The following is a 16,518-nucleotide window of genomic DNA, read 5'->3' as shown; positions in this document are numbered from 1 at the left end:
AGAGATTTAAAATGTAGAATAGTAAGGCAACCCCCACACGAATAGCAGTAGCTCTAAAATTGTGCAAGGAAGACTATAGCAAGAGAGTGGATCCAACACTATACAAGAGTATGGTTGGAAGTTTAATTTATTTGACTGCAACTTAGCCAGACCTAATGCATGCAGAAAGTTTGATTTCTAGATTTATGGAAAAACCAAAGGATTCCCAATGGGAAGTGGGAAAGAGGATCCTAAGGTATGCAAAAGGTACCAAGGGATTTGGAATTTTGTATACTGCAAGTGATGATTTCAAGTTGGTTGGTTACTTGGATAGTGATTGGGCTGGAAGTATAGATGATAGGAAAAGTACTTTTGGGTACATGTTTCATATGGGATCGACTACAATTTCATGGGCATCCAAGAAGCAACCTATTGTTGCTCAATCTATAGTAGAAGTTGAATACATAGCAGAAAATGCAGTAGCATGTCAAGCTATTTGGTTAAGGAGGATCTTGATAGATTTGAATGAAAGGAAAGAGGATGGAACCACAATTTATTGTGACAACATCTCATCAATTGCATTAACCAAGAATCCAATCTTCCATGAGAGAAGCAAGCATATTGAAATAAAATATCACTTCATCAGAGAGTTGGTGGAGAATGGGGATATCAAGATAGATTTTTGCAAGTCTGAGCAGCAGCTAGCAGACATCTTTACTAAGCCTTTAGGCATTGGACCTTTTGTACACCTAAGAGAGTGTCTTGGTGTAATTGATTTGGATTAGCATTGATCCTTGTTCTTTTGGCTTGGGACAAAGGGGGAGTGTTGGAATATTAAATGAAGTGTACATTTTCCCCTTGAGCCCAATGCTCACCTACCACCTCTGATGCCCAAAATAGATAGAAACATAAATATAGTGGGTGAGATTTTTTGAAATTAGAAAAGAGGGGGAAAATGAAATGTGACAAACGAAGTTTGTGCCTATAGTTGCATGTGTTTTTCCTATTCTCTCTATACATTTTCTATTGTTAGATTTGTCCTGTTGAAGTAGTGATTGCTCTAGGCACCATTGTATGTAGCCATTAGAGTTGCAGGTTTAAAGTTTTTGAAGCATTATCAGTTTAGGGTTATTTTAAGGTTTTTCTAGTTGAAGCTGAATGCTCCCAAATTTTGTAATGGTTTAATCAAATTGAATAGTAAAGCAAGCAAGCACACTTGAATCCATTACTCTTCCCTTGAATGTTGCATTTGACAAGTTTGTTTGTTTTTTTTTTTTTGAAGCTTAACGTATTGACTCTCTGGTTTTAATGGTGAAAGCATTCACATTAGAATTTTTACTAAGTTATAATTTTTCAAGTTGAACAGAACACTCGACATTCTCTTTCTCAGTTGGGGCCGAGCTCACTCAGCATCCATTAGTGCCGAGCTTTCTTTGTGTGCCGAGCTCTTCTTGTGCTAAGCAAACTTTGCACCTGTTGCCTATCACTCAGCACCATCAAGTGTCAAGCAATTTATGACTCGGCACATTCAAGTGTCATGCAAGTGCTGACCAAAATTGGCACTCGACACCTTCATGTGCCGAGCAATTTTTAAGTGCCGAGTAAAGATTTTAGGTTTAGGGTTGTGAGTTGTAATTTAAATTTATAATATTTCTCACATATATGTGGGGGACGATACTTATTCTCATGGTGGGTTACATTTACAAATCTATCTCTACTCATGTGGGAGAAATAGAGGTTGTTTTGAATTTTGAATAGAAGGAAAAGATAAAGGATTTGAGTCGATACTGCCATTCTGGGAAGACTACATAAATACTGCCAATGATCAATAATACACCCATGTGATTACTACCAATCATAGGGAAATAGAAGGAGAGATGCATTTAATTCAACCCATGTCATATGGGTACTAAAAGTAATGATAAGAAAATCCTATTATCAATGATATAAGAATCAAATATGTCATGTTCTAAGAAATTATACTACTAGGTCATTACATTTTATTTACTTATGAGTATCATGCTGCTATTATGGCTTGATAAATTCCATTATGCCTTGTTGGAAGACAAGGAGGATAGATGAACTATTTTAAGGAAAACATTGCATAGAAGATAAGAACTAGAGTTTATAAAATCAAAACCCCTAAATTTGATTTCCAATATATGACAATAAATTACATTCAACATAATTAAGACCCACAAATGAGTAGGAAGATATAAGAAATGATATTAGTTAAAAAGACCCTTGATTCAAGGTAAATGCCATATGGGTAATATAATCCCACCACTACCCAATAAAAGATGGCTAGTTGAATAAAACAAAAACTAGGGCACTTGTGGTAATGCAATTGAGGAAGAAGAAATGATATCACCATTCACATTAGACCCACCACTAATTTGGTGTGTATAATGTTGATTTGGATTTATTATGAATATGGTCCAGAAAAATATGTATATCAAATCATATTAAAATGGTGGTAGATATATATTATATTAAATAACACTTATTGTGCTTCTTAAAAGGAGCCATAAGAGTTTAGTACAAATCATGTATAGGGATGAGGGATGACAATGACGATGACTTATGAGATAAGTATTTTTGTTATCTTCAGTATTACCCTTATTTATTTTTGTAGTTACCTTAGATTTTTGTTTGTGGGATAATCTATTGAAAAATATAGATAGAAAGTATATATTTGGAAAATTGAATCTATGTATATATGTTCAAAGTATATATTTCAATTAGATATTATTTAAATTTTATTAGAATGATATTATAGAATTATAAGACCTTTTTATCTTGATCTTTTCCAAGAGTGTTCTTGCAGAAAAAAGAGGGAGATTTGGATTCAGTTGGAGTCTAAAACTCTATGTGTGCTATGGACCTTTCCCCTATGTACATCATTAGGAAATGATGACTTCCAAATCATCATCACTAGTATGTATGTATTTAATAAGCACCTTGAAAAGAAACTCTCTCTATATATACATACATACATACATACATAGACATACATATATGTATGTGTACGGATGTATATATACACTTACATATAAATAAAGAGAAGCTTCTCTATACATACACACATACATACATACATAGACACACACACACATATATATTTGTTTATGTATGTATATATACACATAGATATATTTAAAAGTAAGCTTCTCTATTCACCTATTGAGGGAAATATAAAGAGATGTTGAAGGTGGTTATCTATTTCTTACAAATTTAAATATGAATTTCATTTCTATTTTCAGAACATAATTATTAGTTCTCTCTTCTCTTTATATTGTTGAGCCAAGTGAACTAAGTAGAGTAGAGAACAAAAGAAGAAGAGATTTTGGAAGGCATAATCAAACAAGTAAAGGATAAAGAAAGAGAAAGGAAAAATATGTGAAAAAGAAAAGATAGTTGCAATATTAGCAAATCACTTCACACTATTACTATTTTAACCATTGTAGAATAAAATATGTGAATCTCTGAGTGGTCCTAACAAGTTGATGAAATCCTATATGATAACATCGATTAGTTGTGTTTGTAAGTCCTTTCAGTAAGGCCACTCATTTTAGTCTTAGATAGGAAGTGATAGGGTCTAGATGATCTTATGATGAAATTTTCTAACAAGGTCACTTTAACAAAGTCTATGTAACATTTATAAAGGTAGTCTCCTAACACAGATCATATCAAAAGAGTGGATTTTTTTCTGTTCTCAGTCTTAGGTTGTTTTTTCCTTAATAGGGTTTCCATGTTAAAATATTGGTATCAAATTTTTGTGAATGTTATTTATGTTTCAAGTTGATTTACATTTCATTACAATTTATTGCAATTTGGTAGTAACTAAGATATCACTAGGTTATAACTAGAAAATTAATACAAAAGTCACTAATGCAAGGAACAATTTAATAAATGTTTGGAAAGAAGTGGATGTATGAGTTAAGTATTAAGTTGTATGTATCTATTGAGTAATTGAATGTATTGAAGTTATTGTTGTTAATGTTTATGTTCCCTTGATAGTATTGTTAAGTTTGAAGTGTTTGTGAGATAAGTTGACATAATTGATTCATCCCTTGCTTGCTCTCAATTATCTAAGAAAAGCTTGAGAAGAACAAAAAATCATTTGGTTAAATCCAAGGTAGTCCACCAACACTATATCCACCTAAATAGGAGAAACATGAATAAGATATGAAATTTAAAAAAGAAAACCCACATAAAAATCTCAAAGTAGTGGAATGAAGAAAAATATTGCACATCCAACATTGATAACACATAGCAATAAAAATATTGTTTCATTTAGAATACTCTTCCTATATAGGATTAGCTAGGTCAAGAACTATAAAAAATTCAACCATGTCCACTAGAACCCAAAAATAAAAATACAAAATTGTCCATTGTAAAAAGAAACCTCTAGGTCCTTATTAATATGAAAAAAATCTGAATCATCAAAGGGGAGCACAAAAATATAATGAGAAAGGAAGAAAGAAGATGCACCCACCATATACAAGTAAAATATCCATAGAATATGCATTTGAAAAGAAAAAGAAAAGGAGGCAATAAGATCGATGTAAATAGACCATACTTTAATCCTTGCTCATAATTTTTCTTCCTTGCAACTCATTAATCTTCATAACAAAAATCCACTTTATATTTTCCATCCTTCTTGTTCTCTCTCTTACATATCTCCACTAAAAGAGACTAACAAAAAGAAGAGAATTTTTTCAAATAGAAATGACCAAGAGCTATAAAGACAATTCCTCCTTCTCATCCTATGCACACACAACCCTAGTTATGCTCTCCATTACTTCCTTCCACTATCATCTCTATCCTTAATTAAGGTTTAAATCCTAGTTATTCGAAATACATAAAGGAAATCTTCCCATTAATATGAAAATGATATCTTTTGTTCATATGGTAAAGTAAAACTCATTGTTATTTTGATCATGGTTGCTAGGATTATAGGAGAAAAACTATATAATTTTTTCAAAGAATTAAGAACTTATAGTACTTTAATATCACCTATCATATTTATTTGGATATTGAGAATAAGTTTTTCTATGTGAACTATCTCATTCTCTATTTTTCTATTGACCTCTACCTTTTCCTCTATCTTTCTATTGACCTCTACCTTTTCCTCTATCTTTATGAACTCGCAATTGATCTTTTACTCCACTACCAATCAAATTATTGCATTGTCCTTTTGCACTTGTCACCTTTAATTTTTTCCAAAAACTATTCAATGTTCTTTTTGGCACATTTCTTATGGTTAGATTAATGTTTTTGCATGTTTCAATGCAAAAGAAGACACAAAAATCAAAATGACAGTGTTTGTTTTACTATTTTAAGGTGGTCATCATAGCTTGCACGTTTTGGCATGGGGAGCGACTACCAATGTGTTGGACTTATCATTCTTAGAGATAGTGTTTGTCATGAGGTTCCCATTTCTACATATAACATAACACTTGGCATAATCGCACGTTATTTTCACATACATATAAGCCATGTGTAGTATTTGTTTAGTTTCCATATATTTCAATTTTGGAGACACAACATAGTAAAAGAAAAAAAGGGTTAAAAACGTTTGTTCAATGTTCATTTTCACATTCTTTGGAAGATCGCTGAAGTATGTGTTTACATGTAACAATTTATGATTTTTCTGTAAAATCGTGTGGTTGTTATGAGGTTTAATTTTTCTATCTTTAGCATTGACGCCTCTCTGTTGGACGACAAGAAAAGACATATAAAAAGTTTCAAGTGGTCTCTCCTATTTTATCAATATTTTTAAGGCTTCTTTGCCAGTGACCAGTATGGATGGAGAATCGTTGATTTGTTCTTGAAGCAACAAAAGAGCTTCCACACTTTCACACTGGACATGAAAAACCCGATTATTCATGAAAACCTAAAGGCCAAGAATGTATAACTTTGGCAGTCTACTTCTAAATTACTGATTGGTAATGATAAAAGGCCAGGTAGGGATGAGAGTTGTGGTGAGGTTGTGGATTTTCCATCCATTGTGAAGAACGTTGTGTTGGAGAAGAGTACAATGGAGCTATTTGATGTTGAGATTTTGAGGGCATTGAGAAATCCACTGGCTGATGGGCTACTTGAGGCACTTCAGCTTGCAATGGGTTGTTGTGCTCCTCCTCCCTTTGTTAGACCAGATATGAAGGTGGTCATCAGACAACTTGAAGAGATAAGGCCCAAGGCTCATTCTGCTCTCTATACCCCTCTTGAATTGAATCAAGCATGGAGCTTGAACTTGCATTTTAGCTTCATGCTAATGGCCTTTTTCTTCCCCAACCATTTCAGATTTGTTAAGCTTCTCTATCTTCTTTTTCCAGACCAATTTTGTCACTAATGTGATGATTCTTTCTCAATGTTTTGTCCTGCCAAAATATGAGTAGGAATAAAACAAACGGGTTGCTTATAGGTGCTTGTAATATGATCAGACTGAGGAGCAAAACATTCAAAATTATGTGCTCAATATCTTTAGACTGTGTTTGTTGGTCTCTGATTGAAGATTGGGAATCGTGAAGACACTAGTTTTCCATCCATTGAAATATATCATGGCTTCCCAGTGACCACAATATGGAGACTTTTTATTATTTGAAAATTGAGCAACAAAAACATGGTTAGTCAAGCGTATTTATTTATATCTTCAGCCAACTCATAGGAATAATCTCAACTAGAAATATTTATTTATCTTTGTTTCTTTGAGTTTGTCTCTATCAATTTCAGCCCTGCGTTGATTGGACTTATTTGAGTGTTTTTCCTAAATATTATTTTTTAGGTTATGATTATTTTTTAAACTCTAAGTAACTCTTTTATTTACTTTTTTCATTCTGCTATGATTATCTTATTGTTTTAGTTAATCTTATATTTCTAAAATACGTTTAATTAGATAGAAAATCTATAATATAAATTTTCCTTAGCATTGATTCCATCGCTCACAGGAGTTTTATAGCTAAAAGGTCTCAAATTCGTTCCATGCAAAAATTTGACTTTTTAAGATTAACAATCTCTAATTAGGAACTTGTAAGATCGTAATGAGTTATCTTCATTTATAAATTTAAATTTGAACAAGATATGATTCATATACCTACTTTGAAGACTTCTTCAAATCAAGTTGTTCCAAAAATATATGGATATGGATTGATTCCAAAGCTTAGAATCCTAAACATAATTTAATAATTAAAATTGATTTCACTAATGAAATGACTGTATTGTAATACATACTATGACATGATTTTACTAATGAGATGATTGTACTGCGATACCATGCCTCAATTGAAACATAGTTAATTGATTTAATATTTCAATATCGTTAATGTCTCTAATGAGTAAAGAGCCAAATTATTCTTCTATTAAATGTATCCTCAAGCTAAACCAAGAATGTTTTTGGGTATGTTTGCAAGTCACCATGCCAATGTAAATTCTCATTGGCCCATTTCAATGAACCATCTTTTTTATTTTTTTCTTTAGGTTTCACACCACTGATTTTCTCTGATGCACAAGATACACAAAATGTTTTGTTGCATGATTTGGAGTTTCCAAGACATAACCAACCCTTTACTTTTTCTATATTTTCTAGAGAGCAACAGGTAGAGCATCTCTTAATCAATGACTATGAAGGTTGGGAAAATCAATTTGATGATTGATTTCTTTGAAAGAGATTCTTTTCACAATGGAGGTGATGTTCTACTCTGGATAACCCTAACATTTTCAAGAAACTCTAATGACTGCCTTGATCCTTTCATCAATGCTTTGGAGTGCTACTCATTACCACCAAACTTCCCATTTATTTAGGGGCTCTGATACTTCATATTATTTTATTATAATTTATGGACCTTCCGAATCTAACTACACTTTGTATTGAATAATCTGTATTGCATTTGATTTATTTCCTTTTTTTATCTATCTTTTCAAAAAAAATTAACTAGAACTAAAATAGTTTTTCTTTATCCTTTGCAGGAACTTGGCTTCATTGTAGCTCTTGTTAGTATTGTTCTAAGATATTTTTTATCTTTTGCTCACTTTTTCAAGGAATTGCTAAAGGTGATGGCATTTAATTCAGTACTTTCTTTAAAAGGTTATAACTAAGTGGACTATATAGAAAGTAGTTTCCTTACTAAGGCAATGAGATATATACTAACACTTCCATTAGCAACATCAACATTTTTTTTGATGAATCTTTTTCAACAAGCCAAATTTATGACATCTCTACTCTTCAATTCAAGATTAAATAGCATTAATGCATTAGTAAGATAATCATAAAAATCTATTAGATTCTATTTCCAAATTCTTAAAAAGTAAAACCCTTATACATATCTAAATATATTTTCCTTGCCACAAGCTTTGATCAAGGCTATTGCTTTTGAAATATTATCTTTCCACATTTTTTTCTCCTTAATTGTAGTTGCTACACAAGTGATCTTTTTAAATGAATACATTTTGATTCTATCCAAATATCTATATTTTTTGTTTTTTCCAATGATTTGAACTATAAATTATATTATAATGTCAAAATGTACATAATTTATTGTTCCATAGTAAATAATATTTTTTTATTTGATCATACACATACTCAATTACCATTGTCAAGTCAAAATTTTGAATGAATAAAGAAATGGTAAAGGAGAAAACTATATATTATTAAATTAGAAAGACAAGAGGCTGTAACAAATAGTTCAAATGTGGACAGCTTATACTTCCTACACTAAGGATTATTCTTACACTAAAAGTGTTAAATAGTCAAACTTGACTTATTTTTCCAAACTTAATTTCTTCCTTAATGTGCGATGTCTAAGAATGATAGTTCAAAGTAATACTAAGTAATAATAATAACTAATCTTGCAGATCAATACATTAAAAAGTGTTGTCATTCCTAGAAATCGGGAGATGTGTTATTTTCTGGTAATCAAGATATGTTGTTAACTGGTTGTCTTGAGCTTGGCTCTAAATTGTCTGGATTCGAAAATCTAAAATGCCGACAGAGCTAGAAAATCTTACTCTATTTGTGCAAATCGAAAGAAACTTTGAAATAAAACGCAAGCAAATTCGTACCTTAATATTGTCAGTGCCATCACGTTGGAGATAAGTTATAGACGAATCTGTATTGTTATAGAAAGTGAAAGACAAATGCTGTCAAATTTTAAACAACACATTGAAAAAACGGTTTCTAAATGTTTTGTCTTTTCTTTTATAATCGATGATTACTGTTTTGTAAGGTTATTTGGTTTCATCTTATATCATTCTTTTAATTTTTTAACATTATTCTGAAGTTCAGATTTAACTTATAAAAAATTACACCTATATTGTGAAATACTAACTTAGATAGGAAGTGATAGGGTCTAGATGATCTTTTGATGAAATTTTCTAACAAGGTCACTTTAACAAAGTCTATGTAACATTTAACAAGGTAGTCTCCTAACACAGATCATATCAAGAGTGGAGTTTTTCCATTCTCAGTCTTAGGTTGTTTTTTCCTTAATAGGGTTTCCATGTTAAAATATTGGTATCAAATTTTTGTGAATCTTATTTATGTTTCAAGTTGATTTACATTTTATTACAATTTATTGCAATTTGGTAGTAACTAAGATATCATTAGGTTATAACTAGAAAATTAATACAAAAGTCACTAATGCAAGGAACAATTTAATAATTGTTTGGAAAGAAGTGGATGAATGAGTTAAGTATTAAGTTGTATGTATCTATTGAGTAATTGAATGTATTGAAGTTATTGTTGTTAATGTTTATGTTCTCTTGATAGTATTGTTAAGTTTGAAGTGTTCGTGAGATAAGTTGACATAATTGATTCATCAAAGAAAACCCACATAAAAATCTCAAAGTAGTGGAATGAAGAAAAATATTGCACATCCAACATCAATAACACATAGCAATAAAAATATTGTTTCATTTAGAATACTCTTCCTATATAGGATTAGTTACCTATATAGGATTAGTTAGGTCAAGAACTATAAAAAATTCAACCATGTCCACTAGAACCCAAAAATAAAAATACAAAATTGTCCATAGTAAAAAGAAACCTCTAGGTCCCTATTAATATGAAAAAAATATGAATCATCAAAGGGGAGCACAAAAATATAATGGGAAAGGAAGAAAGAAGATGCACCCACCATATACAAGTAAAATATCCATAGAATATGCATCTGAAAAGAAAAAAAAAAGAGGCAATAAGATCGATGTAAATAGACCATACTTTAATCCTTGCTCATAATTTTTTCTTCCTTGCAACTCATTAATCTTCATAACAAAAATCCACTTTTATGTTTTCCATCCTTCTTGTTCTCTCTCTTACATATCTCCACTAAAAGAGACTAACAATAAGAAGAGAATTTTTCCAAATAGAAATGACCAAGAGCTATAAAGACAATTCCTCCTTCTCATCCTATGCACACACAACCCTAGTTATGCTCTCCATTACTTCCTTCCACTATCATCTCTTTCCTTAATTAACTAAGGTTTAAATCCTAGTTATTCGAAATACATAAAGGAAATCTTCCCATTAATATGAAAATCATATCTTTTGTTCATATGGTAAAGTAAAACTCATTGTTATTTTGATCATGGTTGCTAGGATTATAGGAGAAAAACTATAGAATTTTTTCAAAGAATTAAGAACTTATAGTACTTTAATATCACCTATCATATTTATTTGGATATTGAGAATAAGTTTTTCTATGTGAACTATCTCATTCTCTATTTTTCTATTGACCTCTACCTTTTCCTCTATCTTTATGAACTTGCAATTGATCTTCTACTCCACTACCAATCAAATTATTGCATTGTCCTTTTGCACTTGCAACCTTTAATTTTTTCCTTTTAAAATAGACAAAGATGATCGACTGTTATGAAAAAACTATTCAATATTCTTTTTGGCACATTTCTTATGGCTAGATTAATGTTTTTGCATGTTTCAATGCAAGAGAAGACACAAAAATCAAAATGACAGTGTTTGTTTTACTATTTTAAGGTGGTCATCATAGCTTGCACGTTTTGGCATGGGGAGCGACTACCAATGTGTTGGACTTATCATTCTTAGAGACAGTGTTTGTCATGAGGTTCCCATTTCTACATATGACATAAAACTTGGCATAGTTGCATGTTATTTTCACATACATATAAGCCATGTGTAGTATAGGGTTAAAAACGTTTGTTCAATGTTCATTTTCACATTCTTTGGAAGACCGCTGAAGTATGTGTTTACATGTAACAATTTATGATTTTTCTGTAAAATCGTGTGGTTGTTATCAGGTTTAATTTTTCTATCTTTAGCATTTACGCCTCTCTGTTGGACGACAAGAAAAGACATATAAAAAGTTTCAAGTGGTCTTTCCTATTTTATCAATATTTTTAAGGCTTCTTTGCCAGTGACCAGTATGGATGGAGAATCGTTGATTTGTTCTTGAAGCAACAAAAGAGCTTGCACACTTACACACTGGACTTGAAAAACCCGATTATTCATGAAAACCTAAAGGCCAAGAATGTATAACTTTGGCAGTCTACTTCTAAAATACTGATTGGTAATGATAAAAGGCCAGGTAGGGATGAGAGTTGTGCTGAGATTGTGGATTTTCCATCCATTGTGAAGAACGTTGTGTTGGAGAAGAGTACAATGGAGCTATTTGATGTTGAGATTTTGAGGGCATTGAGAAATCCACTGGATGATGGGCTCCTTGAGGCACTTCAGCTTGCAATGGGTTGTTGTGCTCCTCCTCCCTTTGTTAGACCAGATATGAAGGTGGTCATCAGACAACTTGAAGAGATAGGGCCCAAGGCTCATTCTGCTCTCTATACCCCTCTTGAATTGAATCAAGCATGGAGCTTGAACTTGCATTTTAGCTTCATGCTAATCGCCTTTTTCTTCCCCAACCATTTCAGAGTTGTTAAGCTTCTCTATCTTCTTTTTCCAGACCAATTTTGTCACTAATGTGATGATTCTTTCTGAATGTTTAGTCTGCCAAAATATGAGTAGGAATAAAACAAACGGGTTGCTTATAGGTGCTTGTAATATGATCAGACTGAGGAGCTAAACATTCAAAATTATGTGCTCAATATCTTTAGACTGTGTTTGTTGGTCTCTGATTGAAGATTCGGAATCGTGAAGACACTAGTTTTCCATCCATTGAAATATATCATGGCTTCCCAGTGACCACAATATGGAGACTTTTTATCATTTGAAAATTGAGCAACAAAAACATGGTTAGTCAAGCATATTTATTTATATCTTCAGCCAACTCATAGGAATAATCTCAACTAGATATATTTATTTATCTGTGTTTCTTTGAGTTTGTCTCTATCCATTTCAGCCCTGCGTTGATTGGACTTATTTGAGTGTTTTTCCTAAATATTATTGTTTAGGTTATGATTATTTTTTAAACTCTAAGTAACTCTTTTATTTACTTTTTTCATTCTGCTATGATTATCTTATTGTTTTAGTTAATCTTATATTTCTAAAATATGTTTAATTAGATAGAAAATCTATAATATAAATTTTTCTTAGCATTGATTCCATCGCTCACATGAGTTTAATAGCCTAAAAGTCTCAAATTCAGTCCATGCCAAAATATGACTTTTTAATATTAACAATCTCTAATTAGGAACTTGTAAGATCGTAATGAGTTATCTTCATTTATAAATTTAAATTTGAAGAAGATATGATTCATATACCTATTTTGAAGACTTCTTCAAATCAAGCTGTTCCAAAAATATATGGATATGGATTGATTCCAAAGCTTAGAATCCTAAACATAATTTAATAATTAAAATTGATTTCACTAATGAAATGACTATATTGTAATACATACTGTGACATGATTTTACTAATGAAATGATTGTACTGCGATACCATGCCTCAATTGAAACATAGTTAATTGATTTAACATTTCAATATTGTTAATGTATCTAATGAGTAAAGAGCCAAATTATACTTCTATTAAATGTATCCTCAAGCTAAACGAAGAATGTTTTTGGGTTTTTTTTGCAAGCCACCATGCCAATGTAAATTCTCATTGGCCCATTTCAATGAACCATCCTTTTTATTTTTTTCTTTAGGTTTCACACCACTGATTTTCTCTGATGCACAAGATACACAAAATGTTTTGTTGCATGATTTGGAGTTTCCAAGACATAACCAACCCTTTACTTTTTCTATATTTTCTAGAGATTAATGGGTAGAGCATCTCTTAATCAATGACTATGAAGGTTGGGAAAATCAATTTGACAATTGATTGCTCTGAAAGAGATTCTTTTCACAATGGAGGTGATGTTCTACTTTGGATAACCCTGACATTTTCAAGAAACTCTAATGACTGCCTTGATCCTTTCATCAATTCTTTGGAGTGCTACTCATTACCACCAAACTTCCCATTTATTTAGGGGCTCTGATGCTTCATATTAGTTTATTATAATTTATGGACCTTCCGAATCTAACTACACTTTGTATTGAATACTCTGTATTGCATTTGATTTATTTCCTTTTTTTATTTATCTTTTCAAAAAATATTAACTAGAACTAAAATAGTTCTTCTTCATCCTTTGCAGGAACTTGGCTTCATTGCAGCTCTTGTTAGTATTGTTCTAAGATATTTTTTATCTTTTGCTCACTTTTTCAAGGAATTGCTAAAGGTGATGGCATTTAATTCAGTACTTTCTTTAAAAGGATATAACTAAGTGGACTATATAGAAAGTAGTTCCCTTACTAAGCCAATGAGATATATACTAACACTTCCATTAGCAACATCAACATTTTTTTTTATGAATCTCTTTTCACAAGCCAAATTTATGACATCTCTATTCTTCAATTCAAGATTAAATAACATTAATGCATTAGTAAGATAATCATAAAAATCTATTAGATTCTATTTCCAAATTCTTAAAAAGTAAAAACCCTTATACATATCTAAATATATTTTCCTTGCCACAAGCTTTGATCAAGGCTATTTGTTTTGAAATATTATCTTTCCACATTTTTTTCACCTTAATTGTAGTTGCTACACAAGTGATCTTTTTAAATGAATACATTTTGATTCTATCCAAATATCTATATTTTTTGTTTTTTCCAATGATTTGAACTATAAATTATATTATAATGTCAAAATGTACATAATTTATTGTTCTATAGTAAATAATATTTTTTTATTTGATCATACACATACTCAATTACCATTGTGAAGTCAAAATTTTGAATGAATAAAGAAATGGTAAAGGAAAAAACTATATAATATTAAATTAGAAAGACAAGAGACTGTAACAAATAGTTCAAATGTGGACAGCTTATACATCATACACTAAGGATTATTCTTATACTAAAAGTGTTAAATAGTCAAACTTGACTTATTTTTCCAAACTTAATTCTTCCTTAATGTGCGATGTTTAAGAATGATCGTTCATAGTAATACTAAGTAATAATAATAACGAACCTTACAGATCAATACATTAAAAAGTGTTGTCATTCCTAGAAATCGGGAGATGTGTTATTTGCTGGTAATCAAGATATGTTGTTAACTGGTTGTCTTGAGCTTGGCTCTAAATTGTCTGGATTCGAAAATCTAAAATGCCGACAGAGCTAGAAAATCTTACTCTATTTGTGCAAATCGAAAGAAACTTTGAAATAAAACGCAAGCAAATTCGTACCTTAATATTGTCAGTGCCATCAGGTTGGAGATAAGTTACAGACGAATCTGTATTGTTATAGAAAGTGAAAGACAAATGCTGTCAAATTTTAAACAACACATTGAAAAAACAGTTTCTAAATGTTTTGTCTTTTCTTTTATAATCGATGTTTACTGTTTTGTTAGGTTATTTGTTTTCATCTTATATCATTCTTTTAATTTTTTAACATTATTCTGAAGTTCAGATTTAACTTATAAAACATTACACCTATATTGTGAAATATACAATATTAAACTATATGATAATTTATTTGACCTTGATTATAATTTATTCATAACTTTTATTCAATTTTTGTCAAAGATACATTTTGTCTCAAAGATAGTCCGTCCCGTCCACCATTGTTTTGATTACAACACGTCGAAATTTGATAAATTTTGAAACTGATGCTACACAAATGCCATTATATTGGACAAATGAATTCTATTACAAACTTAATATTTGTTTTCTTTTCCTCTGTTTTGCTCTTGTTATTGTATACCTTCTTTTAAAAGTCTGAATCTCTAGAGATCGAATAACGAATCGTCTATTTTATCTCTCTCTTATTCTTCTTAGCACAGTGTTTTTGTAAAATAAAATTAAAAAAGTCTTATGTCCTTAAGGTTTTAGAGTGAAAAGGGCTAAAGACCGGGGGGATCATGGTGGGTAGGTGCCTCAATCGCCATGCGCCTGCGTTTCTTATAACTGGCTTTGAAACATGCTTGACGCAGACGTTTCGTTCTCTCTGGAATTTCTGTGCCGGGCATTTCGTCCATCAACCTCCTCTGCTCCTGCAGAATTTGCACAGTGTCTCTCAACTGATTATTTGTCAGGCCCCCATTGTTTTTACCGGTCAGTTCCTGCAATTCATCATTTCTATGTTAGCATTTCACATAGTCAAGACCTGAAACACAAACAGACGCACCTGGATATTGTTTATAAGGCATTCCAAACTCTTCATCTTTCTGTGCGGCCATCGTGGGATCCCAAATTCTCTACACTTTTTCTTGAGAACAGTGAGTCCAACGTTCAGCTCTTTGGCAGCTTGAGCAATCGGCATGTTAAAATAACGTGACAGTTCATTCATGGTAATGTCTGTTATTCTATTCATCGATGATGAACATCTTTGATGAGAGATACGGTGTTTCTTTCCTTTAGTTTCATTGTCTCTTTCATCCGCAGCACACATTGAAGCCGATGAATCGATTGGATTGTTATTCGGCCATGTGTCTGATGAATTAGCGGAAGGAAAAAGTTGATTGCCATCGGGTATTTCAATTGGCAATGGAATGGCAGGAATGGAGGATTCCAATTCGGTACTCCAATTAGAGATTTCCCATCCTGCTCCATACTCTTTATCCACAATGTCAATCTCTCCTGAGAATGGGGCAATATCAAAGATATCCGAGTTCCTGCAAAATCAAGAGATGTGTTTTGTTAAGGAAATTTTTGATTGAAGTCGACAATCTGATCCGATGTGAAATGATGATATTGATGATAGTAAAACCAACCTGGCGTCGGGCTCGAGGGGAGAAATTACAGATTGGGAATCGCTGCAGCACTCCAAAATGCTCTGCCAGAAATCCAGATCGACCATGTTTGTATGAGAAATGCTTTTGGTATTCTCCATTATAATCGCTGTTGAAATTAACTCACCGGAAGGAAATCGGCAGACTACGGAGGATTTTTTCCTAACTCGAAACTTGTAAGACCAAGATTACCGAAACCAATATTTCTGCAGCTTCTGGATCTATCTATTGAAGGTAAATGAAAAGGCGATCAGAAAATATAGGGGTTTTAGGGCTAGAAGATTATTCAGCTCGTGAGAAGATATGTGGAGCCTTTTAAACAGAAACGAAGATACAGTAT

At 31.7% G+C, this 16,518-nt stretch overlaps 1 protein-coding gene across 1 annotated transcript; it reads right to left on the bottom strand.

The window, feature by feature from the left end:
- Positions 1 to 15,290: 15,290 nt before the first annotated feature.
- LOC149558468 (protein RKD1-like) lies at positions 15,291 to 16,246 on the bottom strand. Its single transcript, XM_089830858.1, has 3 exons — positions 16,161 to 16,246; positions 15,575 to 16,061; positions 15,291 to 15,509 (listed from the first exon to the last, which is right to left on the bottom strand). The coding sequence occupies exons 1-3, from the start codon at positions 16,244 to 16,246 to the stop codon at positions 15,291 to 15,293; spliced, it is 792 nt and encodes a 263-aa protein (XP_089686984.1).
- Positions 16,247 to 16,518: the final 272 nt, after the last annotated feature.

Source organism: Cupressus sempervirens, chromosome 5 (genome assembly GCF_028749045.1).
Source record: "Cupressus sempervirens isolate cs-2001-9-10 chromosome 5, ASM2874904v1, whole genome shotgun sequence".
NCBI lineage: Eukaryota > Viridiplantae > Streptophyta > Pinopsida > Cupressales > Cupressaceae > Cupressus > Cupressus sempervirens.
The sequence above is the reverse complement of the archived record's forward strand: the minus strand, read 5'-3'. Positions and strand labels throughout refer to the sequence as shown.